This window comes from Odocoileus virginianus, chromosome 3, assembly GCF_023699985.2.
Source record: "Odocoileus virginianus isolate 20LAN1187 ecotype Illinois chromosome 3, Ovbor_1.2, whole genome shotgun sequence".
Lineage (NCBI taxonomy): Eukaryota > Metazoa > Chordata > Mammalia > Artiodactyla > Cervidae > Odocoileus > Odocoileus virginianus.
In genome coordinates, this window is record NC_069676.1 from 6,017,183 (window position 1) to 6,043,580 (window position 26,398).

Sequence of the window (26,398 nt, forward strand, 5' to 3'; positions counted from 1 at the left end):
CGGCAGCAGAGAGCACCTGCAGGTGGAAGACGGGGGGCCGGGCCTTCCAGAACAAGCGATCAGGAGGGTCCTCTCGGCTGCATGTGAAACCTCCCCCCGACAGGGGTTACCAGCTTTCCCTTGTGTCCCAGGCAGTGGGGGTGGGCAGGCTGTTGGCAGATAGACCTGCTGGGTCTTCACCTTTCTCTTGGAACAAAGGTTCAGGGTGCTGTCATGGGGTTGCAAGAGGCATAGACGGGCCACTGGGTGAGACTGACCGAGTCAGCATTCACCTTTCCGAGCCTCAGTTTTCCCATCTACAGACCAGAGATCCTGTCTGCCCGTTCATCTCATGGAGGGTCTTCTGCTGAAATGAGCATGAGAAGACTTTAATAGTGTGATACCTGTAGGTGATAAAAAGCCTGAGGATGTTTTTAAAAATGAAAGTTTATTTTTGGCTGCGCCCGGTCTGCGTCGCTACACTCAGGCTTTTCTCTTGTGGAGAGCAGGGCTGTAGCGCGCAGACTTCTCATTGCAGTGGTTTCTCTGGTCACGGAGCACAGGCTCTAGGGCTTCAGTCATTGCGATACCTGGGCCCTCGAGCACGGGCTCAATAGTTGTGGCACAAAGGCTTAGCTGCTCCATGTCACCTGGGGTCTTCCCGAACCAGGGATTGAACCCATGTCTCCTACATTGGCAGGCAGATTCTTCACCACCAAGCCACCAGGGAAGTCCCAAAGCTTGACTAACTTCTGAAAACCCCTTTCAGCCAGCAGTAAACTGGGTGGTGCCAGTGGCGGATAAGATGCGATTTGATGAGATTTTCCTGAAGACCGACCTGGACTTGGACGGCTATGTGAGCGGCCAGGAGGTGAAGGAGATCTTCATGCACTCGGGCCTCACCCAGAACCTTCTAGCACACATATGGTAAGGGCGGACCGACGAACCTCTGCTCCTCAGCACTGGGGGCCCCACTGACCCTCCCAGTGAGGTTTGTGCTATGTGTGGGCAAGGCTGGAGCGGGTGGCTGTCAGGGCCAAGTGTGAGGGCTGTTCCCTGTATTCTATGCATGTCCACATAGTCTCCTCCAGTGGGAAGGCTTCCTGTTTTGTCCCCCTGGGGAGCTCAGAGGCGATCTGAATGGCCAGGGCCAATTCTTGCTGGTGGTCCTGCAGGTTTCAGCACAGCCAGTGGAGCTGTAGGTGCCTGATCCCGGCCCCTCGGGGGTGCTGTGAGCAGTAAGGATGCCGAAGGCTCCAGCAGGGCCACCCTGAGCGTCAGGGCTGTGGCCACATGCCTGAGAGGCCGTGCCCCGTGAAGGCCAGTGACATGGGGGTAGGGAGAGGGAGGCTCCAGCCTGCATCTCAGGACCGGTCAGGGCCTGTTCCCTCCCGGGCCATCAGGACAGTCTTCACGGCCTTGCAATGGCCGATGGTGGCAACCACTTCCCAGCTGTCTTCTCCGGGGGTGAGCCCTCCCTTAGAGGGCTTTACCTGGGAGCTGTCAGAGAGTTCCCATGCAGCTGGAGCGGTGAAGCCCTCCTGGCAGAGCTGTGACATTCACTGGGAGTGACTGGGGGAAATAACTGTCCTTTGCAATAACTGAGAGATGGCCGCATTGTGAGGCGAGGTCCCAACTGAGAAAACGGACTGTGCCTCCTCAGGGAGCACGTGCCTCCCAGTCAGTCACTGGGGGAGGCCCCGTTCCTGGTGACGACTCGGGCGGCCTGCGCCTCGGGTGCTGAAGTGCCTGTGAACAGGATTCAAGGCATGGCCCGATGATCATGTAAAGGAAGGTAATTTATAACATGGATCTCGACCTGTAAGGGCCGACTCATAAGTGACACAACGAAATCACAGATATACTCGGATTAAAGGAGGGCCCGTGGAAGGGATGACATACAGAGAGTGAAGGCCGAGGACCGGAAGAGCGAGCTCTAGACTAACCATCCATGCAGTGGAAGGACAGTCTGGGGTGGCTGGGGGCGGGGGAGGGGGACGAGACTAAAGTGGAGATAACATGCCAGGAAGGATCGCAGGGACCACACAAGGATGTGGGCCTGTCCCCTGCAAGCGCCCAGGGAGCCTGTCAGGACAAGCAGGGCGACGCTGCCCGAGTGGACTCGGACAGAGCAGCCCCAACGTGTGGGCTGGAGCCCCTGCGCCTTCAGTGACCAGGAAGCGGGGCAGGCCGGAGAGACGAGACTGCAGGTTGAGAGCCGCTGTGGGCTGGGCATGCTGCAGACTGGCCCTCGCCAGGAGCACCGGGAGAAATAGTTGCGGTTCAAGCTTTCCTGTCCTGCCCTTGAGTGGAAGCGAGAACAAAGATGTCTGTAAACCAGCCTTTGGTGGAGACACTCAGTGGGCTCTCTCCCGGCCCTGGTGGCTCGGTGTGTGGGCCCAAGGCGGCTCTCCAGTGCAGAGGAGCGCCCTCCTGCCTTGGCGCCTGGGCCGGGGGCTGCCGTGGCGGGGGCTGCTCTCAGTGAAAAGGAGGCGCAGCTGTGCTCTGGTGTTTCCAGTTACTGTCCTGGTCCGTTGTTCAGAAGTGTGGGTTCCTCATACTCAGAACCGATGCTGGTGCTTGTGTGTAATCAGCGTTGCCGTGTCTCTCCCAGGGCCCTGGCCGATACGAGGCAAACGGGGAAGTTAAGCAAAGACCAGTTCGCGTTAGCTATGTATTTCATTCAGCAGAAGGTCAGTAAAGGCATCGACCCCCCTCAAGTCCTCTCGCCGGACATGGTGCCGCCCTCGGAGAGAGGCACTCCCATCCCGGTGAGTAGCCGCAGGCCCATTCATTCCCATTCATTCCCCTAGTGTTCGCGGCGCTCCCCTCAGCCCGCCACCAGGTGGCGCCGGCAGCCCACCGAGCAGGCGGGTGCTGGCGGTCTGCCCAGCCTTCGCCGGGGGCCCGCGGGGTGTGTTGGGACTGCCCAGATGGTTTCCAGGTTGGGGGCTGGAGATGAATGATTTTACATCTCATTCCAAGACCTGTCGCCCCTGCTGTCTTATGAGGTCATCTTGCCAGTTTGTAATTCTGTGCCTGAATTTGGTTCCAGGATAGTTCAAGCACTCTTGGATCGGGGGAGTTTACCGGTGTGAAGGAGCTTGATGACATCAGTCAAGAGATCACCCAGTTACAGAGGTATGCTAGAATGTCCCCTTCCCCTCCGATTCCAGCCTGTTTCCCCAGGTTAACATTGCAAGCAGCAGAGGATTGTGGACTGCCTCTCAACTTGGCCATCATGAGTTTGCTGAGCAGGAGCAAAGGGACACAGATTCTCCCAAATTCCTGAGCTGACTTAATGAGCTCAAGTCCTGACCTCCTCAGTGGGAGCCAGTGTGGGCTGTGGGGTCTCCAGCACTGAGGGCACCCCATCCTCTCTGCAGGAAGGCGTTGTAATATCCAAACATGTAAAGCAGCTAGCCTCAGGTAGTGAGCCTGTGACTTAGGAGGAACCACTGAACTCTGTGAGAGGCCTTGGGTCCAGGTTTCCACCTTCACTCCCAGTGCCCACCTGTAAAGAAGGGCTTTGGCGGGTGTGTCTGTACTCTCAGCGTGTGGCTGAGAGCAGACTTCTACTTGCGGTGTGCCCTGTGGTCTTCTGTACAGCAGCATTGTCTTACCAGCTAATTCTGGGGGTGGGGGATGGGCTCTCATCACTTCCAAGGGCTCGGGAGTGGGGCTTAGCCAGTGGAAGGACCAAGGGCACCCCGCCATCCACCAGAAAGGGAGTGTGTCTGGGCCGAAAGTGGAAACGGTGTCCCTTTGCCGGAGCAAGTGAGACCGTGCTTACAGCGGGCGCCCCTGGGTGGGAGGCAGAGGCGGACCAGGCGTCGTGGGAGACCAGTCGGGTAGACACCTGGCTGGCCGCTCAGCTCAGCCTTGGCTGTCCCTGAAGCCAGATTCTCCGCTTCGTGTCAGCCCAGAATACGGCTCCTGTTCTGTCCCCGGCTCCCCCAGGGCCGTATTTCCAAACCAGAGGTCAGCGCAGGTAGCCTGGCAAGGCAGAGAGGGTCTGTGAGGATGAAAGGCCAGTTTCTTAGAGCCGGGGTGAGGCTGTTAATCAGGACCGCAGATAGAGCAGGGAGGGGACCCTGTAACGTGAGGGTTGGGGTCTTGGTGTCTGAGTCAGGCCAGGAGTTCGTCTGCACAGCTGTGTAGCCTCGGGCAGCCTGGAGCATTTCCCTGTGAAGGTGAGAGGCACGTGTGTGTAGAGCAAGTGTATGCAGGAAGCCGGGCCTGGGTGGCCTCTAGAGTGACCTTCAGGCCTGTTGCCTGGCAGCGTGGCGAAAATGCGCCTCTCCCCTGGAGACACAACCCAGTCGTAATGGACCGGAAGGGGACATTGTATTGTTAGGTGGTCCTTAGACTTGGAGGAATGAATATGCAAGCTCTCACGGTTGTTTCATGCCTGACCCAGCGACCCCGAGGAGGCCTTGTTATCGAGCGAGTGCTGGGTTCCTGGCAGGGGAGGCGGGGTGTGTGGGCCACATGAGGTTTCCGACATGGAGGCAGCCCCTTCAGGCACCTGGTGCATTCAGGCCGCTGTAACAGGCCGCCCCAGGCTGAAGGGGCTTAAACAGTAGACACATAGTCTCCTCATCATGGAGACTGGGGGTCCAGATAGAGGTGTAGATGAGTCCAGTGTCCGGTATGGTGTGTCTCCTGGTCCACAGACAGCGTCTTCTTGGGGTGTTCTCCCATGGTGGAGGGGTACGGAAGGTCTCTGGGGTCTCTTGTAAGGGCACTAATCCCCCTCCTGGGAGCCCTGTCCTCATGACCCAATCTCCTCCCAGCGGCCCCAGGTCCTAACACCCTCACGGGGGTGGTCAGGATTTCACTGTATGAATTTGGGGGAGGGACACACAGCCTTTGTCTTCCAGGAGAAGAGCCAGACTGGTTGCTGCCGGGGGTGGGGAGTGGTCTGCTGCTGAGGTGGCAGACAAGGCCCCAGCAGGTCCCCGGTGTGCGTGGCAGCCCACCGCAGCCTCCTGTGAGGAGTAGCCGGGCTCAGAGACCCTCCCCGCCACTCCTTGCGGCCAGCCCTCTGGAGTCCCTAGCCCACTTTGCATCACTCTGGACTCAACCGTGGCTCCCCCTCTGAGCTCTGCCTTCCTGTGCCCATTGACAGGAATGTTCTTCTGTCACATTTTTTCCTCACAGGCCACGTCCTCAGTCGTTCCTGGTCGCCCATTGCAGGACACTCCCACCCCCTTTCCTTATCCCGTTGGAGTTCCCTGCATGGTACATAGGTTGTGTGCATTTGTGTGTTCATCTGTCCCCTGTGAGCTCCGTGAGGGCCAGGCCCCTTTCCACATGTCCTCAACGCTCGGTCTTCTGAGAAGGAGGCATTCACCATTCATGAGCAGGCACACCAAGGGCATGTTCATTTTCTCTTGCTGTGTGTGGAATGGCTTAAAACAGCAGAGATTCATTTTTATGCGCAGCTCTGCAGACCGGGAATCCAGGAGGGCTCAGCTGGGCCCCTGCTCAGGGCTTCACAGGGCCAAGTCCAGGGTGCTGTCCAGGTTCCTCAGAGCTGGGAGTCTGGGGCCTCCCTTCCTGCTGTATGTCGGTGGGGCCCATTCTGCTCTGAGGGGCAGCCCCCCTGTGACCCCTCCATCTTCAAAGTCAGCAGAGGCACGTCCAGCCCTTCTCCCCCTGGGCCTCACTCCAACACCCTCTACTTTAAAAGGCTCACGTGACCGTGTTGGGGGCCAAGCCTTGTGGCATCCACAGGTTCCACCCACGCTTGGAGGGGAGGGGGTGACTGAAAGCAGATGGTCGTTGGGGAGAAGTGTGGGGGAGATGGTCAGCTTACTCCTCATGCCGTCTCTCTGCTTTCATGGACTGTTCAAACCCAGAGAGAAATACTCACTGGAACAAGACATTCGAGAAAAGGAAGAGGCCATCAGACAGAAAACCAATGAAGTACAGGTAAGCACGCAGCTGGGCTTGGTAGGATGGGCCTTGTACCAGGTGTGGTTCAGGGAACGCCCAGCGGGCGTAGTCGTGCAGGGCAGGGGGCAGCGTGGCACTCACTGGAGACTTGGGCTTCGGGGATTTACACGTGGTTTATTCTGAGTTTCCTGTAACTATAGATAGTGGATTTTTTTTTAAAAAATGAGATATTCACGTAACATAGCATCCATTCTTCTGAAGAATATAATTCAGTCATTTTTAGCATATTCTTTATATTGCTTAACCATCACCTCTGTCTAGCTCCAGAATTCCATCACCCCAAAAGATCCCATCTCCATTAGCAGTGACTCCCTATCTCCTTGTCTAGCCCCTGATGAGCTCTTTTCTGTCTCTGTGGATTTGCCTGTTGTGGACATTTCACAGAAAGGGGATCATACTACATCCCGTCTTTGATGTCTGTTTCTCTCGCTTAGCCTGAAGCTCTGAGGTTCAGACAATGCTATCTAACCTGTCCTCTGGACAGCCCTGCCGGGAGAGTCTCCTTGCGGAGGGTGGTGATGGTGGACACTGGGGGTCTGAGTTGTTTTCCAGTCGTTCAGTTGGGTCCACCTTTTTGCAGCCCCACGTACTGCAGCACGCCCGGCCTCCCGGTCCCTCACCGTCTTCTGGAGGCTGCCCAAGTTTATGTCCATTGAATTGGTGATGCCCTCCAACCATCTCATCCTCTGCCGCCTTCTCCTTTTGCCTTCAGTCTTTCCACTCATCAGGGTCATTTCCTCTGAGTCAGCTGTTTGGGGTCTGAGTGCCAGGGCTCAAACCTGGCTCATCTTAGCAGCTGTGTGCCTTTGGGCAAGTTATGTAACATCTCTAGGCTTTATGCAACATTGGTAATGAGTGTTCCGCTCCTCCGGGCCGTGGGCTGGTGCCCGGGGTCTGGCAGGCACACCGCGCTCACTCGTCTGGGCAGAGGAAGGCTGTGCTGGAAACTCAGTGGTCAGTGCCTGGGAGCTGCACGCTCCAAGAGACCTTGGTTCCCAAGATGTCTCAGGTCTGGATGAACAGAGAATGGCTCTGCCACCAGGGGGAGATGCGAGTTGTCTGTGCTGGGCCTGCTGGTCTCTGTGTGGGGCCTCTGAGTGCTCTGAGCTCAGAGCTGAGGAGAGGAGTGAGGCGGAGCACTCAGCACTGTGGCCCCACCGTGGCTCACCTGGGAGACTGCAGGCGCATGGCGCAGCCTCCCCGCCTCGGTCTTCCCGCCTGGCTATGGGGACCAGCGCTGGGAGCAGCGCTCTCCCACCACCCTGCAGTGGCTGGTTCTTTCTGGGCCGCCTCCTAGGGCGGCGGCCTGAGCCAAGCCGGGAGGCAGCACCTGACTCAGTGAGGCTCGGGGGTCTGGGTAGCACTCTGTCCCCCTCCCCGTCCCCTGTCACACGGGGGCTGGGGGATGTCATGAGACGCCCAGCGGACAGACGCGTGCCGCGCCCGCTCCCCAGGCAGGAAGTGTCCTCTGCTGCAGCTTCCGTCTGCAGCTGGGGTAGGGTGGTTCTCACTGGTCCCCACACTGCAGCGTCCAGACTCTTCTTTCCTGGCTTCTCACTTTGTACACGTTGGCATCGGGGGTTGGGCCTTAGATAGTCCCCTGGCATGTTTTGGATCAAAAGGCAGGGAACAGCCTGCCTCTAGCGTCATATTTTTTGTTTTGTTTTTTCGGCTCAAATAAGCTGCATCATATATGAGGCCACGTGAAGGGACTCTATTTTTTTGGGTGTTTGCATGTTCGTTCTGGTGTATTTCTCTCACCTCAGCCCTCTGATTCCTACCCGTGTCCGGGAACTGCCCTCCCTCAGACTCAGTTCTCACCCTCCCGTATCACTGACCCTCCAGGCTGTTTGGTGCAGGGACGCTGGTCTCATCTTCCAGCTCACCCTGGCCCTGGCCCAGCCAGCCACACGAATGCCTGGGTGGTCCTCCCTCTCGTGCCTTTGTCACTCTGTATGGGCTTCTGTCCCTGCGGATCTGGGTGCTGTGACGTCCTTGAACTCGAGGGAAGCCAGTCCCCAGGTCTCTGACCTGCTCCTGCGCAACTCTGAGAAAGCCGTCGGGTCGGTCTGATGTCTGGAGCTGCTGTCCCCTTGGTCTGCACAGCAGGCTGCATGAGGCCCCCCAGAACCTTGCTGCCAGGCTCTGACAGCATACTCCTGCAGCCTTCAAGACATGGTGTCCCTGTGCACCCCCATAGCTCTTCGGAGCTGGAGCGGGGCCAGCGCCAGCCAGGCCAGCCCCTGCTGCCTGGGAGCTTTGTTTGTACTCAGACCAGGACGGGGCTCTACTCTAATGAGATGGCAGCTCCTTAGGCAGTGACAGAACACTATTTGTTTACTTATTCAGACCATGCCATGTGCAGCATGGGGGATCTTACTTCCCCAGCCAAGGATTGAACCTGTGCTCCCTGCGTTGGAAGGCAGAGTCTTAACCACTGGACCACCAGGGTCCCCTCAGAACACTAGATGTACTAAAGCTCTTTTGTGAAAACCAGGTCTGACTGGTTCCTGTTGCCTTTTCCCAGATGGGTTTGACGAGGAAATCATATGTCACACCTGCTAGCATGGGCTCTAGGATAGGGCCCAGCATTGACAGGAGGCCTTGGTCCTCGGGCCAGTTTATGTTTGGTTTTAAGCAATGGGAGCTTCAGCTTCAGTCCCCAAAGGCCTCCCCTTCCCCCTCCTGCCTGAGGGGGTCTCTCCATTTCCATGACTATCGTCCTAGTGAGATCCTGTGGCATCTTTACGTGGTTTACTGTTCTGTTTTGTGTTTCTGACAACAGCTTTATTGAGATGTAACTCACATACCTTACAGTTCATCCATTTAAAGTGTATAATTCAGTGGCTTTTAGAATATACACGAAGTGGCACAGCCGTCACCACAGTCAATTACAGAACATTCTCATCCCTCCAAAAAGCAACTCCATACTCATTAGCTGTCCCCAGTCCTTCCCAGCCCTTGGCATCCACCAGTGTCCCTTCCGTCTCTGGATTTGTCTGTTCTGGACATTTCCTATCAATGGAGTCACACACTGTGGGCCTTTGTGTCTGGCCTCTCTTCCCTCAGCATCGTTTCAAGGTTCATTCATGTTGCGTGTATCAGTGCTTCCTTTCTTCTTTTAAAGATTTATTTATATTTTGTTTTTTGTTTATTTTTATTCTATATTTTGTTTGTTTATTTTTGACTGTGCCGGGTCTCTGTTGTTGCGTGTGGGCCTCTTCAGCTGCGGTGAGCGGGAGCTGCTGTCTGGTTGGGCTGCTCAGGTTTCTCCTGCCGCGGGGCGTGGGCTGCAGTAGCTGCGGCCCGCGGGCTCCAGAGCACAGGCTCAGGAGTTGTGTGCATGGGCTTCGTTTCCCTGCTGCATGTCGGACCTTCGCGGGCCAAAGATTGAGCCCATGTCCCCTGCATTTACAGGCACATACTTTACCACTGAGCCACCAGGGAAGCCCCTTCTTTTTTTTTTTTAATAGCTGAATAAATGCTTCATTGTGTGGCTGTACCACACTGTATTCATCTGTTCACCAGTTCATCGCTATTTGGATTTTTCTGTTTTTTAGCTATCGCAAATGATGCCACTATGAATATTAGTGTGCAGGTTTTTGTGTGGACCTGTGATTTCACATCTCTTGGGTATGTATATCTAAGAGTGAAATTGCTGGGTCACTTGGTAACTTTACTGTGTTTAACCCTTGAGGAAATTCCAGACTGTTTTCCAAAGTGGCTGCACCATATTTCATTCTCACCAGTAATAATGCATAAGGATTCCAGTTTTGCCACATCCTCACCAACACTTGATGTTAGTCCTGTGTGTGTGTGTTTTTTTTTTTTTTTTTAATAACCTTCCTAGTCGGTCTGGAGTGGTATCTCACTGCCCATAACGCTTCCCCTAATGATGGTGAGCATCTTACCATGTGCTCATTGGCCATTTGTGTATCTTCTTGGAGAAAGGCCAACTCATATCCTTTGCCCATTTTTTATTGCATTATTTGCCTTTTTGTAGCTGAGTTGTGAGAGTTCTTTATATTTTCCAGATAAATTCTCTTATCCAAGTATATGATTTGCAAATATCATGCCCCCATCCTGGGGTCGTCTTTTACTTTCTTGACGGTGCTCCTTTGAAGCACAAAAGTTTTAAATTTTGATGAAGTCTGGCTTATTTGTTCCATTTTTTGCTTTTTTTATTTTTTTTTATTTTTTGGCTGTGCCACTCAGCCTATAGGATCTTAGTTACCCAACTGGGGATGAACCCATGCCCTCTATACTGGAAGTGAGGAGTCTTAACCACAGGACCCCCAGGGAAGTGGCTGCTCTTTTGGTGTCATATCCAGGAACCCATTCTCAAATCCAAGATCACAAAGATTTACCCCACATTCATTTTTAAGAGTTTTGTAGTTTTAGCTGTGAAATTTACGTCTTTGATCCATTTTGAGTGAATATTTACATATCATGTGAGGTAGGGGTCCGACTTCATTGTTTTTCACGAGAAGGGCCAGTTAGAGTTAGGGCCTTTTCTTGACGAGACTGCTCTTTTTTTTCCCCTCACTCAATTGTTGTGGCACCCTTTTCAAAAATCAATTGGTCATAGATATGTAGATTTGTTTTTGAACTCTCAGTTCTGTCCCATTGATTCCTGTCTCTCCTTATGCCAGAATCACACTGTCTTGCTTACTGTTGCTCTGTAGTAAGTTTTGAAATTGGAAAATATGCATCCTCAACTTTGGATTTTTTAAGGCTGTTTTGTCTGTTCTGGATCCCGTGCATTTCCTTTTGAATCTTGGAGCCTGCCTGTCAGAAGATGGCAGGCATTCCAGTGGGGATTGAACTGGGTCTGTAGGTTGTCTGGGTTTTTTTTTTTTTTCTATCTTCTCTTTGCTCAGATATCTCCTCCACTCTGACCCCGGCATCCTTCTTAACCAGCAGCTGGCAGCCTCTCTTCCCCTGGGCTCCTCCACGACTGCTTTTGCGTACAGAAAGAGGCCCAGATTCCTTGACGTCCCTCTGTCCAAGCTGCTGGGTCTGACCCTCCTGCTTCCTCTGTCTCCCCACCTCCACCATCACTTGTCCTTCCCACGGATGTGGCAGACCCACGTTTCTACTCTGCCACTAGCCTTCTCTCAAAAACATTTGATTTTATCCCTTCCAGACTTGTCACACTCAAGGTCTATTCTTCAAATTAAAGGTCAGGGACAAGGAGACTGGGGAGCAGGAAACCCAGTCCCATGGATAACTCAGAGATGTGCTTTGGCGGACAAAGAGGAGCAAGCCATGGCCCTTTGTGCTCAGAGCAGGGAGGGGTAGGGACTTCCCTGGTGGTCGAGTGGTCAAGTCTTGACTTGCAGTGCGGGGGTGCGGGGTTGCTCCCTGGCCGGGGAACTGAGAGCCCACATGCCCAGGTGCCGCAGCTGGAGTCTGCGCACAGCCTCAAATGGTCCCGTGCGACACAGCCAAGACCCGCTGCGGCCAAATGAATGAAGAAATATTCCGTAAAAACTAAAAAAGTAGGGAGACGGAGACCCTGCACCTCCTTTGGGTTGTGTTCTGAAGGGACGTCAGCCTCTGGCAGCCCCAGCCAGTCCTGGGGCTCGGTCTCACCACTCCTGTCTCCCTGACCCCCCAGCGGTCACCTCGAGTCCACCCCTTCCCTCGAGTCCTGCAGCCCCCACCTTGCCCAGGCTGCCGTCCCCTTGCCCTCGGCCCCAGCTTGAGTGCCCTCCCGTCCGCCACTGCTTCTTCTTGTCAGCCTCAGGTCGCATTCTCCCCTCCCATCCTGTGTCTCTTAGTTCTCTACCTTACAGGTAGATATGACGTTCACCTGGTTGAAAATAAGACAGACGCCTCCTACCCCCGACCCCCTTTCCCCCAGAGGTGCAGTCCATCAGCTCCCACAAGGCCTTGCAGAAAGCTCTTGTGTGTGTTTAAGGAGAGATGTCTGTGCCTATTCTTGCCTTCCTGTGTGCACAAGTGCTGGTGTGCCTCACAGGTGCATGCTCTGCCGCATGCCTTTTTCTTTTTTCTCTGTAACTCGGCTGCAAGGTGCCGTGCCCCTCAGGGTGCATTGTGTTGAAAGTCCAGCCAGCTCCGCTTGGAAATTTGCATCGCTTTCAGATTTTGCCGTCATCGACAGTGCACGTTTTCACACTCACCCTTCCACCTCTAGGATCCTTCCCCTAGAAGTCTTAACAGTCAAGTCCAAGGACACCTGCATTGTCTGTCTTGGAGCCAGGCTCCCCCCACTTGGAGGAGCTTTAGCAGTTGGGAACCATCATGTCCTGTTGCTGTGTTTGGACATCCGCAGGGGCTTCTGGCTGCAGAAGCCAGTGGCATCTCTGGCGTGGCACGTGGCCTCTGGTGCTCTCAGCCTGCTCTCCTTTGATCCAGGGAGAGCACGGCACCCACTTCTCTTACAGGTCCTCTGTGGCCCCCCATCTTCTCTTCACCTTCCTGGCTTTTTTCCCGGCTGCCACCTGCTCATCCTTTGGGTCCACTGAAGTGCTCTTCCCTGGGCTCTTCTCCACCCGTGCAGCGTCGGTCTGTTCTCCCCACGCCCCTGCGACTCCGACAGCACCCAAGCTGTCCATTCGTCTCTGCTCACTTATGTCCAAGTGACGCCTCTTCCCTCCCCTCGTGACCACCAGTCACTGGAGAGCTCGTCTTGCCAGGAACCCCGCCCCTGCTGCTGCCTGGCCTCTCTTAGGATGTCAGTAAATGCTTCCTGAGGGCCTTAGTGACAGAATTGTCTGGGGCCGCCACGCTGGGGTGTGTGCATTGTTCGCTGTGGCATGGATGGTTCCGTAGGCCATCTTTCTGTTGTAAATGATTTTTATTATTTTTTGGCCGTACCACACAGCATGCAGGATCTTCTGTTCCCCAACCAGGGATTGAACCCTGGCTCCCTGCAGTGGAAGCGCGGAGTCCCAGCCACTGGACCCCCAGGGAAGTCCCTGGAGGCTGTCTTGGGGGCTCCGGCCTTGACTGTGATAGTTGGCTTGGACGTGCCCCCATTTTAATGAGTCTCAGGTAAATTCATGTGACCCTTCCCTAGGAATTACAAAATGATTTAGACCGGGAAACAAGCAGTCTGCAAGAGCTGGAAGCTCAAAAACAGGATGCCCAAGACCGCCTGGATGAAATGGACCAGCAGAAGGCCAAGCTTCGAGACATGCTTAGTGACGTCAGGCAGAAGTGCCAGGACGAGACCCAGATGGTGAGTCATCTCTCCACACCCCCAGCCCAGCAGGAGGAGAAGGCTTTTTAGGAACTTCCCTGAGCTCACCATGACCTGGAATCAAGGCTGAGACATCCTACTGGTTTAGTAGAGTAGTTGAACCTATCATTTGGGAAAGTGTCCAAGCATCTGTGGCCTGACCTCCATCTTACCCGCCTTGTCACACATGTAAGTGTGAACCTATGTGTGGACACCCCACCCGGGCCCGGGCGACAGCATGCCCGTCTCACCTCCCCCGGGTGTCTTTGCTGCTTGTCACAAAGCAGGGAGGCTGTGACCTCAGCAGATCTCTGAGACAAGGGGATGTTCAGCCCCAAGTCAGTCAGATTGCCGATGCTTCTCCCACGTGTGGAGAGGGGTCCCTGTAAGGAAGCCCGGCGTCCACATTTTGGGGCTGGTATCTCCCTCCCTGGGTCAGCTCATCTCAAGAAACACGAACCAGAATTCTTCCTCGAAGTCACATTTCATCTCATTTCAGATTTCCTCGTTGAAGACACAGATCCAGTCTCAGGAATCTGACCTCAAGTCCCAGGAAGACGACCTGAACCGGGCCAAATCTGAGCTGAACCGACTGCAGCAGGAGGAGACACAGCTGGAGCAGAGCATCCAGGCTGGGAAAGTTCAACTGGAAACCATCATCAAGTCCCTAAAGTCCACTCAAGATGAAATCAACCAGGTATCCAAGGGGGCGGGGTGGGGCAGGGCCTGCCACCCCTGGCTGGGGCTGGGGTGTGGGTGGGATGGGGCTTCTGGGGTCTCCTGCCAAGCAGGGTTGCTGCCACAAGCAGAGCAGTTACAGAGGTGTGTGCGCTGCAGTAGGTGTCTCCGTGGCTCCTGCCCACCTCATTCACGTTAGGTTCTCTCCTTGGGAGGCTTTGTTCAGCCTGCAGGTGAAGTACAAAGAACCCCCAGCATATATTCCCTGTCATATTGACTTTGGCCTGGTGGGGTCTGCTTTGCCTCACCAGCCTTCTGCTTCCCTGCTGAAGTGTGCATCGTTTTTGGAGGAGTGGGTGCGGGCTGGGTGAGCACATGATGTTAACTGGTTTGAAGAGAGCCTAGGTTCAGGACCTGTCTCACCAGCCTGGATCCTTGCACAAGCAAGAAGACAGAGAGTCCAGGGTGCCTTCTGTCCCCATGCAGCTCAAGAGGCGGCTCAGCAAGGAGGTCCCACCCTCAGGAGCCCCGCCCCTCCCTGGCCCGCTCTGGGGAGAAGGCCCCGAGGCCTGCAGCCGGCTGCCCTGTATGGAATGGCCAAAGGCCTCCTCGCTGGCCCTCGGATGTCCCACCTACACAGGGAGGGTTATGTTTGACCTTGGCGATATCAAAATGCATATCTGTGCTTCCTTTCTTGACCGAATCGATCTCTTGGCTCTTTTTGCCAGTTTACAGGCAAAAGTTAATTACAAACTCAAACCTCAGGGATTTGATAACGTATATTGTGCTTTATGGGGCTTCCCTGGTGGCTCAGATGGTAAAGAATCTGCCTGCTGTGTGGGAATCCTGAGTTTGATCACTGGGTTGGGAACATCCCCTGGAGAAGGGAATGGCTACTGTAACTCCAGTATTCTTGCCTGAAAAACTCCATGGAGAGCAGAGCCTGGTGAGTTAGAGTCTGTGGGGTCACGGGGCGGACACGACTGAGCAGCTGACGGTAACAATGTGCTTTATTGCTGATGCGCGTCTGTAGAGGCCTTTTTGTTACTGCTGCTCAGTGCCTGACTCTTGGGACCCCATGGACTGCAGCACACAGGTTCTTCTTTCTTTTACCATCTCCCAGAGTGTGCTCAAACTCATGTCTGTTGAGTTGATGATGCCATCCAGCCATTTCATCCTCTGTCGCCCCCTTCTCCTCCTGGCTTCGATCTTTCCCGCCTAAGGGTCTCTTCCAATAAGTTGGTTCCTATTAGCATCAGGTAGCCCAGGCAGTGGAGCTTCATCTTCAGCATCACTCCTCCAGCCTTTATAAAACAGCAGCCAAGGGGAGGGAGGCGGGAGGGGGATCGGGATGGGGAACACATGTAAATCCATGGCTGATTCATGTCAATGTATGGCAAAAACCACTACAATATTGTAAAGTAATTAGCCTCCAACTAATGAAAAAAAAAAAAAAAAATAGGAGCCAAGACATAAATGTATGTTAATGAAAATAATAATGATATTAAATATGATAGCTACTACTTACTAAGGCCACCCTGCCAGACAGTGCAAGAGGGCTCTTACTCATCAATTCCATTTTGGAGAAGAGGAAACAGAGGTGAGGTCACCAGTGCGCAGGAGACAGTTAAGATAAAGCCGGGGTCTGTCTGCCTTCACAAATTGCCATCCTTTCCCTGGCCTCACATGCCTTCACCAGGAACAAGGAGGAGCAAATGGCAATAAAAATCCCATAAAGCAAAATGACTGCTGAACATCACTTTGAATAGTGAATCTGGATTTTGTCCCAGTTCATTCCGAATCAGCAAACATGTATTTGAACACTTGCCTCTCTCAGGGACCAGGGATACAAAGAGGCCGCCTGAGGGCAGCCATAACGGGATCTCTCTCTCGGTTTCTGAGCAGCTTCAAGTCTTGTAAACTTGGCTGCAGGGACGTCTGCTCTGTAGACAGGTAACTCAGTTATCTGCGTGAATATCTGGGGCGGGATGCCCTGAGAGAAAAATGTGTGGCCTGATGCTTTCCACCTGAGCCCTCCTCTGTGCCAACCATGCCTCTCTTGTGCAGGCCAGAAGCAAGCTCTCCCAGCTCCACGAGAGCCACCAGGAAGCCCAGCGCAGTCTGGAGCAGTACGACGAGACGCTCGACGGGGCGCCCGGTGTCGGCCTGACCACCCTGGCAGAGCTGAGCGCCGGTGTCTCCCTGACAGAGAGGGGCGGTTTTGGAGCCATGGTAAAGGTTGAATAAGTGCTTTCCAGTCCTGGGATTGGGTCCTGTGTTGGGCTCAGAGAAGGCCCCTCCTGCTGGACCCAGCCCTCACCAGCCTAATCCCATCTACGTGCAGGGTGTTTCTCGTGTTCGCTGCTCTGCCCCTGCCCACCAGCCCTTCAGCCCAGCATCCGGGGCAGAGCCGAGCATAGGCCTGGATCCTTTGTGAAACCAGTTTGTGAAGACCTCCATCTCTGTGAGCTAGTACCTCCCATTGGGAGGGCTTCCCCCAGTGGGATCAATTCTCACACATTGTGAAACCCCACATTCTCCTCACTGGGAGGCTGGAAAAGTGTGTGTGTGTGTCCGTGTTTCTACAAGAAGCACCTTGGAAAATCACAGGTAGAGATAAAGATCAATAGGAATGGCAGTCAGCCCTCCCGGGATGTTGCTGTGTCACCCACAAATGGGCCCATCTCCTGAAATTTTTGTGACATTTGAAATGTCAGCACTTGGGTTCACGCCGCATGACCCTGGGGGTCCTGGTGGGGGGCTGCTGGCGTCCAGACAGTGTTACTTAGTCCCCTGTTCTGGCCAGAGTTCACTGCTGTGGTCCTGAGTCCTGGCGTGTGCCGTTTCCGGCTCACTCGGGCTGATGAGGGCATCTCTGTGCTGCTGTGGGAGCCGGGGGGACACAGCTGGTCTCTAGTTTCCTTGTGTTCTGCCCCAAAGCCTTTGGCCGCGCACCCTGCATTACCATCTCTCTCTTCCAGGCTCCTGCTCCTGGCCTTGTCCGCTTCGTGGATTCCTTCCCCTCCCCATAACAGTTCAGCCTCTCTGTCTCTCTTCATGTGAGACTCTGGGCCTTTTCTCGACATGTCTCTTTCCTCAGTGGCCAAGTGCTCTGCCCCTAGGATTTACGGGAAAGCTTATGCCTAATTCTCCAGAGTGCTGAGAAAATGCTCCTGGTGGTATCTGTCTCCCATCTTTGGCCCTCCCTGCCTTCCTCTGCCATTCACACTTTCCTCTCTACTTGGGAATGGCAAACGAGGGAATTCCATATCCGCTCCAGGGCCCATTTAGGCAGCTTCATCGTTTGAATACAGACTGGGAACGGTCCTCCTTTCTGAACCGCCTGAGGTGGAATTTCCTGCCTGACCGTCCGTCTGTGTGTCCCAGCTTCATAGCCTTGCTCTTACTTGTGCTGTCTCTCCAGGTGTCCGCACAGCTCTTGGCTTGCCCGTCCTGTCTTAGTTCATGGGACAGCTCCCTCTTAAACTCTGTCACACAGGCTTTGATAAGATGGGTTTCTTTGGATAAAAAGTTGGCAGGGAAGTGTCATTTGGAAAATAGGGATTCTCCCCCACCTCTGCACCCCACAGATTTTTTTGCTTTTATTTTTTATTCATCTTATTACAGATGTTTATATGATGGTCAATCCATCTTGAAATGTTGATGTCACGTGTGTTACATAGAAACCCACAACCACTGTTTGGAAGAAAAACTATATCTTGTTGCACAAATACAATCTTTAAAGCACTCACTTTTTGGTTTGTTTCCATTTCTTAATAAACAGTGTGAAGAGGGCTTTTGTTCACTCCTGGACATTTCAAGACTGTTCCCAAGGAGAGGGAGGTCTCTTAGTTCTCTTCAAAGGGGATGAAAATAAGGGGCTTAGTTTCCCGAGAACAAGTGTAACCAAAGAGGTGCGTCTAGAACGTTCTTAGTCTGCACAGTTTTACTGAAGTCACTGGGTTTAGTGTTGGGCTCACATGACTTGACTTTGTCCAAGATGGCAGGGTTCTGAAAGCCATGTTTATTCCTTGTGTCTCATCTGCTGATAAGGGTACTGACTTCTTATCCTTGGAGTCAGTGCTCAGCCAGCCTACTAGAGAGAAGCAGAATTCAGCTTCACCACAAACTCATCACAAAGGACGGGCTTGTCTGTCACATTCAGCCCTTGGCCTACTGGAGCCACTTTTACTGACTCTTCAGAGCTGATGATTGAATAGGAATTTTGTAAAGCTTAGGTCCACCTTTGGTAAGTAGACATCAGCCCCAGTGGGGCTAGTGATGCCATGGGAATTGGCAGTGGCTATCAAGCAGAGCTTTTATTTTCTCTTGAGAGTGTTGATTGCATCGGCACACCACCGCCCAGCCCCCGTCTAAAGGGGAGGAATGTTGCAGAATGCCACCCTGATGCCCTTTCGGAGTTGTCACTTCTGTTTCCTGAGAGGTGCAGAACTTAATGCTGGCCAGGGAGCTCCTTGTTCACGGTGCTTGCTCTCTGCCACGAGCCTGCACCGATCACCCCAAGCTTTGCCACCACACTTGCATCTCCCAGGTGGGCAGATGGCTCTATGCTCCTCAGTAGGTGGTCAGCAGGTGGTGGAGTTGGTGGCCCCTTTGTGCCAGGGCAAATCTACTTTCTGCTCCGAGCCTGAAATGGAATCCGAACCCCGTGGTTACCCTAACCTCGTGAGTCCTGCCGGTGGCCTCAGGCTTCTTTGAAGGGGAGGGAGTGGCCGCTGTCTCAGGCCGAGCAGTTGCTCCTGAGAGAGAGAGAGCAGACCTGCCTTTCAGCTGGGGGATTGCAGCCGGAGCACCCAGGAATCAGGGTCCTCTCCGCCGTCGTCCACTGTTTCTTGACAAGTCTTCCAAGTGGCAATTGAAAACATTAAAAAAAAAAGTACCAATTAGCAGTGGTACATTACTGCTAATTAAAAACCAAATAGAAGCTTCTATTCTATTTAGTTTTCCAAGTTGTCATTCTTAATTCACTACTTTATCCAGGTCGTTCATCATCTCTCTCTCTTCTTCTGGAACAAATACGTTCCTTTCCCCAGGGCTGCAGGGCGTTGATTTTCCATGCCGGCCTCCTGGCTTCCGTTGATTAGGTCTGTTGATGTTGGTCTGTGTTTCAGACCCCCACTGGGTGCTTGCTGGCGCGGGCGCGTCATGGTAGTTGGCACCACAGCATCCTTACTGAGTCTGTGCATTGCAGACTTGGACACCGCGCTTGCGGATGTCGGTACTCACTTGTCCAAGACCTGGCTTGGCTTCCCCACCTCCAGGTAAGGAAAATCGTTCCACATCCGTCAGAGGGCAGGGGTGTTGGTCCATTCCTCGGGAGCCTGGGGGTTCCTGTTGGCCTGGTACCTCTGAGACATGTCCTGCTCCCTGGAGTCACCCAGCCCTGTCAGGACCCTCCCATGGGCACCTCTGATGTCACTGCCCTGTATTTTCATGGAAGCCCTGGCTCTCTCATCATCTGGCCTCAGTCAGTTGGAATAATGGCTGAGTTCGCCAGCCCCAAGGATGCTGACACATTTGCCACACTGAAGGAGGATGTTGTGCTTTTTAATGTCATACTGAAACCTGTGTGTTTTCACTGAGGGTGTGTCTTTCTGAACCAAAATATCTCAGTATTTCTAAACCAAGTGCACTGTTTTCCCGCATATATTGTGAGGTCCCTCCCCAACCCCTTTCAGGTAATTTTTCCACTATAAAAACTTGCTCTTCAAAAGCAAAGTTCTCCCCCCTGATTTAAATATGCTGTTTGTTTCTACAAATAAGCACTTTTTAAAGAAAAAATGCAAAGTGCTGTGTATGCTCTAGTAGTTCTAACTGCATAAGCACGCACTTCCTCTCTGGATGTAAATAGCCATCATGCCTCTTGGTGTAGAAACAGGCATTTTAAAAAATGCCCACATAGGCACACGCTCTCTGAGGAGGTGCTTGAGGGAGGTGCATCTTTGAACAAGGAGGCTTTGAGCTGTAGTCATTGAAGGGACTCGTTACATTTTCTTTCTGACATTTCCAAAAATATGACTTTTTTTCTGACACAGTGATTTATTAAAAAATATTTCTAATTATGGTAAAAGACACAAAGTTTACCATCATAGCCATCTTTTATTATACAGTTCAGTAGCATTAGGTATATTCATGTTGTATGGTCAAGCTCCAGAACTTCTTCATACCCATTAAGCACTGCTCCCCATCCTCCTGACCACCCACTATTTTGCTTTCTATCTCTATGAATTTGATGGCTCTAGGGACTTCATGTAAGTAGAATTACACAGTATTTGTCTTCCGGTGATTGGTTTCTTTCACTCAGCCTAATGTCTTTAGGGTTCATCCATGTTGTGTGTGTCAAAATTTCCTTCCTTCTAAAGGCTGAATGATAATCCATTTTATGGACATACCATGCTTATTTGTTCATCCATCACTGGATGCCGGGGTTGCTTCCACTCGACAATTTTTAAATAGACTTTCATTTTAGAAGACTTAAGGAAAAGTTGCAAAGATAGCGCAGAGAGTTCCTGTATAACCCACAGCCAGCTTACCCTGTTATTAATGTCTTGTACATTTATCACAATTTATGGACTGTTGTTGACATTATTATTTAAAATCCGTCTTCTGTGGGTTTTTTAGAAAAAATTACTCTCTTTAGGGTCACATCACTTAGAGGGGAAAATACACCAGTTTGGTATAGAATTCTGTGCTTGGCTTTAAATCTGAAATAATAAAATCCCTGTCCTGTCTCTTTGCAAAATTACAGGATGATCCTTTCAAAAATAAAGCCTTGTTATTTAGCAACAACGCCCAAGAATTGCATCCGGATCCCTTTCAGGCAGAAGACCCCTTCAAATCTGACCCATTTAAAGGAGCCGATCCCTTCAAAGGTACCTCATTGGCACCCACTTTGTCACCGAAAGGCTGTTTGTTTTCTGCCCCTCTGGGCTGTCTTGTGACTGGCAGCACCCTCTGACGTGGGGGGAGGAGAGAAATTCTTGGAGCCTAACAGGCCTCTTGAGTTTTTCACTTCACCTGGTTAACTGAGGCGCTGTGGTGTTGAGTGGGGGTGGGAAGAGCTCCAAGCTCACTGTGAGACGGCCTCGTGCAAGGAACTGGCTCGGCCCAGAGATTGCGTCCACCTGGCAGGACTAAGATACGTAGATGTAGTAGTGATTTTGGAGCCCCTGGTAAACAGCAGATCCCCCCACACACAGTCTCTAAGGTCTTAACACAGCGAGTTCACCCAGAGCCACACACGAGTTGAGAATAACTAAGAATTCTAGAAACAAGATTTCCTAAGTTTTCTTTTTTTTTTTTTCGCAGAGCAAAACTATTTCCAAGAAGGCTATCTGTATTTTCCTGAGAAAAATGCCAGGGCAGGGAGGGGGCAGTGGGAGTGCCTTTCCAGTTAGAGACTTGGAGTGGAAGCACCTGAGTTCTGAGGGCTGACTCGGGCAGCTGCCGAGGCTCAGGTGTCCCAGGAGGCAGAGGAGGCGGCAGCTCTGGGCGCTCGGGTTCTTGGAACCCGGGGGTGATGGGGAGGGGAGGGGTGAGCCTTAAGCAGGGCATAGAAAGAGTGAATTCAGGCTGGTCCTACATTTCCCCGCCGTTGGGCCCACGTTGAGTAGCCAGAGTTCTTTTCGTTTCATCTTCATCTCCTTGCCATGATGAACTACCTCAGCCACTGGCCACCCTTGCTTTCCCACGTTGCTCTGCTGAGGTCATTTCCACCACAGAGCTGAATGGTTCTCTCTTCTCTAATCCAGGTGACCCATTCCAGAGTGACCCCTTTGCCGAGCAACAAACAGCTTCAGCAGGTAAAAAAAGCCTTCGTTAGAAGAACCGTTGTGTGAACTGGTCCTCAGAATATTCCCATTCCTAGTCAGCTAACGAGAACCTCCTGTATAGCAGGGGAGCTCGACTCCGTGCTCTGTAACGACCTAGATGGGAAGGAAATCCAGAACAGAGGCGATGTATGTGTGGAGGTATCTGATTTGTTTTGCTCTGCACCAGAAACCAACACAACGTTGGAAAGCAGCTATTCTCTTGTTCTTGAGTCGCCGACTCATGTCTGACTCTTCATGACCCCATGGACTACAGCCTGCCAGGCTCCTCTGTCCATAGAATTTCCCAGGCAAGCACACTGGAGTGGGTTGCAGTGCCCTCCTCCAGTAAAAATTAAGAAGAGTGTTTCCATTCCTAGTTCAGGGTGAGGGGAACGGAGAAACACCTTGCTGCTCCTGTGCCTGGTGAGCTGAAGGCAGCCCTGTCGCGCCTCCCACTCTCAGTCCAGTGGCCCTTCCTGCCCATTGCAGGGCACCGTGAGAGCTAGGACGGGAAAGCCAGCCCCTGACGGCCCGATGGGCGTGCCGACGCCACGTTCCCGCCTGCTTGTCATCTGTGGCGGCGTCAGGCTGTCCCGTGTGGTACCCGCACTCTGTGGCGCGTCTGCCCGCATGTGCTCCACGGGGTGGCCGTGGAGTGAGCAGGGAAGGACAGCATCACTTCGCACAGAGGCCTAGCATCTTGGGCTTCCCCGGTGGCTCAGTGGTGAAGAATCCACCTGCCGATGCAGGAGACACAGGTTCAGTGCCTGACTCAGGAGGACCCCACACGCCTTGGAGCAGCTGACCCTGGGCTCCACAGCTACTGAGCCCATGTGCCCTAGAAGCCGCCGCAGTGAAAGCCCCAGCAGCGCAGCTGGAGGGGAGCCCGAGCAGCAGCCGAAGACCTGGCACAGCCAAAAATAAACAAAAGTTTAAAAAAAAAAAAACTTTAAAAAAATTGGTCCACATCATAAAGAAAAAAAAAAAAGCCCAGCATTTTCTTCGCTCCGTGTGATGGGGGCTGCCCTCTCGGTTGCCAGGCCTGCACCCCACATGAACACACTCTGGGCGTGGTGGTGTTGGCATCATGCTGCCTGTTTATCTCCTCCTGCCCGGTTATTTATTTGTTTCTCTTGAGGTGGAATTCATGTAACACAGGCCTAACAAATTTGCATAGCACAGATTAGCCATCTTAAAGTGCACATTTCACTGACCTGTAGTCAGTTCAGTGTGTTGTGTGCTCACCACCTCTATGTAGTTTCAGAATGTTTCTGTCACCCCGAAAGGAGACCGCATCTGCCAGTTCCCCCTGACCCAGCCCCTGGCAACCGCCAGTCTGCTTTCTGTCCTTATGGACTTACCCACATTGTTTGTTTCTGCTGATTTTATTTTTAAAAATAAGTGTTACTGAGAGGTATAATGAACATACCACAAAACTCACCCATCTTAAGTGTGGAATCAGATGCGTTTCAACATGTGTGTAGTCAGATGAGAAAGAAAACATCTGCACTGTCCTTAAAGGTCCCCGCGCGCCTCCACCCCGTGCCACCAGGGCTCTGGCAGCCATTTTCTGCCACTATGGTTTTTCCATTTTCTAGAATTTCAAGTGAGTGGTGTCAGTCAATCGTGGGCTTTTTTTTTTTTTTAATGGGCATTCTCTCCCTAAGCATAGCATTTATTCATGGGGCTTTTTCCTTCTTTTTCCAAAACACTTCCCAGATCCATTCGGTGGGGATCCTTTCAAAGAAAGTGACCCATTCCGTGGCTCCACCCCTGATGACTTCTTTAAGAAGCAGACCAAGAGCGACCCGTTTACCTCAGACCCGTTCACGAAAAACCCTTCCTTACCGTCAAAGGTGAGTGACCTCAGGAGGGCCGCTTTCCGGGTCCTGCCCGTCTGCATGCTCTCTGTGTATGAAGGCAGCCCTTCCCACCCCCCTTGGACCAAGTCAGGGCCTCTTTCTCTCAGACTGAGCTTGCTAAGCCTGACAAGTGAGAGCCGTCAGAGGCCAGGCCATTCCCTGGGAGCTGGCGAGAAGGCCCAGCCTCCTTCCTGGACCGCATGGTGACCGTCCCTGCTGGTCCCTGCAGAGGCTTGCCCTATGAAGCCAGGTGTCATGCCCAGCAGTCCGGTGAGCCCGCATCAGGGTGGACTGTGTCCTGCGTGGCTGTCACCCCTCCATCCCTTCTGGTGCCCCTCTCCTCCAGCTCAGGCCCACTGGCTGGGTGCTCTGCTTGGCCACTGCAGCCCCCAACAAAGATGAAACAATGCCGTGCACTCCCACGGGTCTGCCCGTCTGCTCCTGAGTGCCCAGTGCTGATGGCGACACTGGCATCAGCCTGCCCCAGGAGGCTCCGCTGTGGCAGGAGGGAATCCAGACACACAGCCTGCTGCACTGAGAGTGCTCCCCTCCCCCCAGCAACAGTAAGTCATGTGTCGTGTACATTAGGCCCAAGAGACTGGTTTAAATTGGTGTCAGCGAGGATTTAAAAAGCAGAGAATTGACTTTGTGACGGAATAAGAATTTTGTGTCTGAGTGAGGGCCGTGTGTAGCCTTCCTGCATGCTCTAGGCTGCATCTCTGTCCTCATTTTACCCATGCCTTGGTTTTTCACTTGTCCATGGACCTACGGGGCTGCAGGACTAGCCCCAGAGCTCCTTGAAGGCAAGGATTAACCTGGAACATTTCTGTCTCTGAGACCCGTTGTGAGGTCCCCCTTTCATTCCTAATGTTGGTGGTCTGTGTTCTCACTTCTGTGTTTATCCATTTTATTCATCTTTTCCACAAGCCAACTATTGGCTATGTTAATTTTCTCTCCTGTTTGTTTTCTGTTTCACTGATTTCTGCTCATGATTTCCTTCTTCCTACTTTGCTCTTCTGTTTCTGACTTCTTAAGATCCAACCTTAGGTCATTGATCTTGGATCTTTTTTCCCTAATGTGAGTGTTTAATGCTGTGTATTTCTGGGCTTCCCTGGTGGCTCAATGGTAAAGAATCCACCTAGCCACTGCAGGAGACACAGGTTTGATCCCTGGTCCGGAAAGATCCCACATACCGCGAGGCAGCTGAGCCCGTGCACCGCAACTATTGAACCTGTGCCCTAGAGCCCAAGAACCGTAACTACTGCAAGCGCCTGGAGCTTGTGCTCCACAACTAGAGGAGCTCCCGCAACGAGAGCCTGCACACCGCAACTGGAGGATAGCCTGCATTTGCCACAACTAGAGGGAAGCCCGCAGAGAAGCAGAGTCCCCGCACAGCCAAAAATAAATAAAATTATTTTTATAAAAAGTTACGCGTTTCTCTTCAGGCACTGCTTTAGGTGCATTCCACACATTTTGACATTTTGTATCTTCATTGTTGTTCAGTTTGAGATATTTTTCAATTTCCCTTGTGAATGCTCTGTTGAACCGTGGATTATTTAAAAGGTATTGTTTCATTTCGAAGTACTGCCCCCCTCCAGGTATTTTATAATATTGGTTTCTAATTAGATTTATTGTTATTAGAGAACCTATTTTATATGTTTTCAGTCCTATTCGATTTATTGAGACTCGTTTTATGGTCTTTGTTGGGGAACATACAGGGTACAGTTGAGAAGAATATTTGCCATTGTTGGGTATGATGTTCTGTAAATGCCAGCTAGGTCACGGTGGTTGTTCTGAAGGTCTATTTTTTCCCCCCATTTTTTTTTTAAGGGGGCCACGCCCATGTAGCTTGGGGGATTTTAGTGCCCCAACCAGGGATGGAACCTGGGCCACAGCAGTGAAAGTGCTGTGTTCTAACCACTGGGCGGCCAGGGAATTCCCCCTTTCCTTTTTTTTAATTGAAAGTTTAGTTGATTTACAATGTTGTGTTAGTTTTTAGTGTACACTACAGTGATTTAATTATATATATATATATATATATATATTCTTTTTCATATACTTTTCCATTATGTTCTATTAGAGGACTGATTGTCTATTTTTAAGGTGTGTGTTTGTTAGCTCTACCAGTTGCTGAGGTGTTAAAATCCTCTCCTATGATTGCAGCATTGTCCATATCCCCCTTAATTCTGTCAAGTTTAGCTACATGTATTTTGAAGCTCTGTCAGTTGCCTACATATTGATGATTGTTATATCATCCTGATGCAGTGACCTTTTATCTTTAAAAGGGTTCCATTTTTCCTCTGGTGATAATCTTTGTCTTAATCTGTTTTTATCACATTTTAAAATAGCCACCTCATTTTTCTTATGCTTACTCTTTGCATGCTTTATCTTTTTTTATCCACTTAACTTTGAACCTATCTGGGAGTTGAAGTTGATGTCTTTTGTGTTAAGCATGTATCAACAGTTGGGCCTTGCTTTTCTATACAGTCTGGAAATCTCTGCTTTCTAAATGGAGTATCTAGTTCATTCACATTTAATGCAGTTATCAATATAATTAGATTAAAATCTACTATTTTATCATTTACTTCCTTTTATTCTCTGTGTTTTATTCATCTGTTCCCCTCTGTCTTCTTTTGGGTTATTTGCATGTTTTCTAGGATTCCATTTTGTAATACTTATTGGCCTCTTTTAACTATACTGTTTTTTATTATTTTTAGAGATTACTTTAGGGATTGCCATTTTCACACTTAGCTTTTTGTAGGCTACTTGGAATTAATACTATGTCATTTGCTGAAGCTGAAGCTTCAATACTTTGAACACATGATGCGAAGAGCCGACTCATTGGAAAAGACCCTAATGCTGGGAAAGATTAAAGGCAA

General features: G+C 51.8%; 1 protein-coding gene across 6 annotated transcripts in view; it reads left to right on the forward strand.

Moving 5' to 3' along the window:
• EPS15L1 (epidermal growth factor receptor pathway substrate 15 like 1) overlaps positions 1-26,398 on the forward strand; it is a 105,326-nt gene that overhangs the window by 45,840 nt on the left and 33,088 nt on the right. For all 6 annotated transcript variants that reach the window (XM_020908656.2, XM_020908657.2, XM_020908658.2 and 3 more), the window contains exons 10-19: positions 749-906; positions 2,594-2,750; positions 3,035-3,120; positions 5,844-5,916; positions 12,986-13,147; positions 13,647-13,844; positions 15,893-16,057; positions 20,595-20,718; positions 21,598-21,648; positions 23,377-23,513. In XM_020908656.2, coding sequence (XP_020764315.2) covers positions 749-906; positions 2,594-2,750; positions 3,035-3,120; positions 5,844-5,916; positions 12,986-13,147; positions 13,647-13,844; positions 15,893-16,057; positions 20,595-20,718; positions 21,598-21,648; positions 23,377-23,513 — 1,311 coding nt within the window. The remainder of the gene's footprint in view (positions 1-748; positions 907-2,593; positions 2,751-3,034; positions 3,121-5,843; positions 5,917-12,985; positions 13,148-13,646; positions 13,845-15,892; positions 16,058-20,594; positions 20,719-21,597; positions 21,649-23,376; positions 23,514-26,398) is intronic.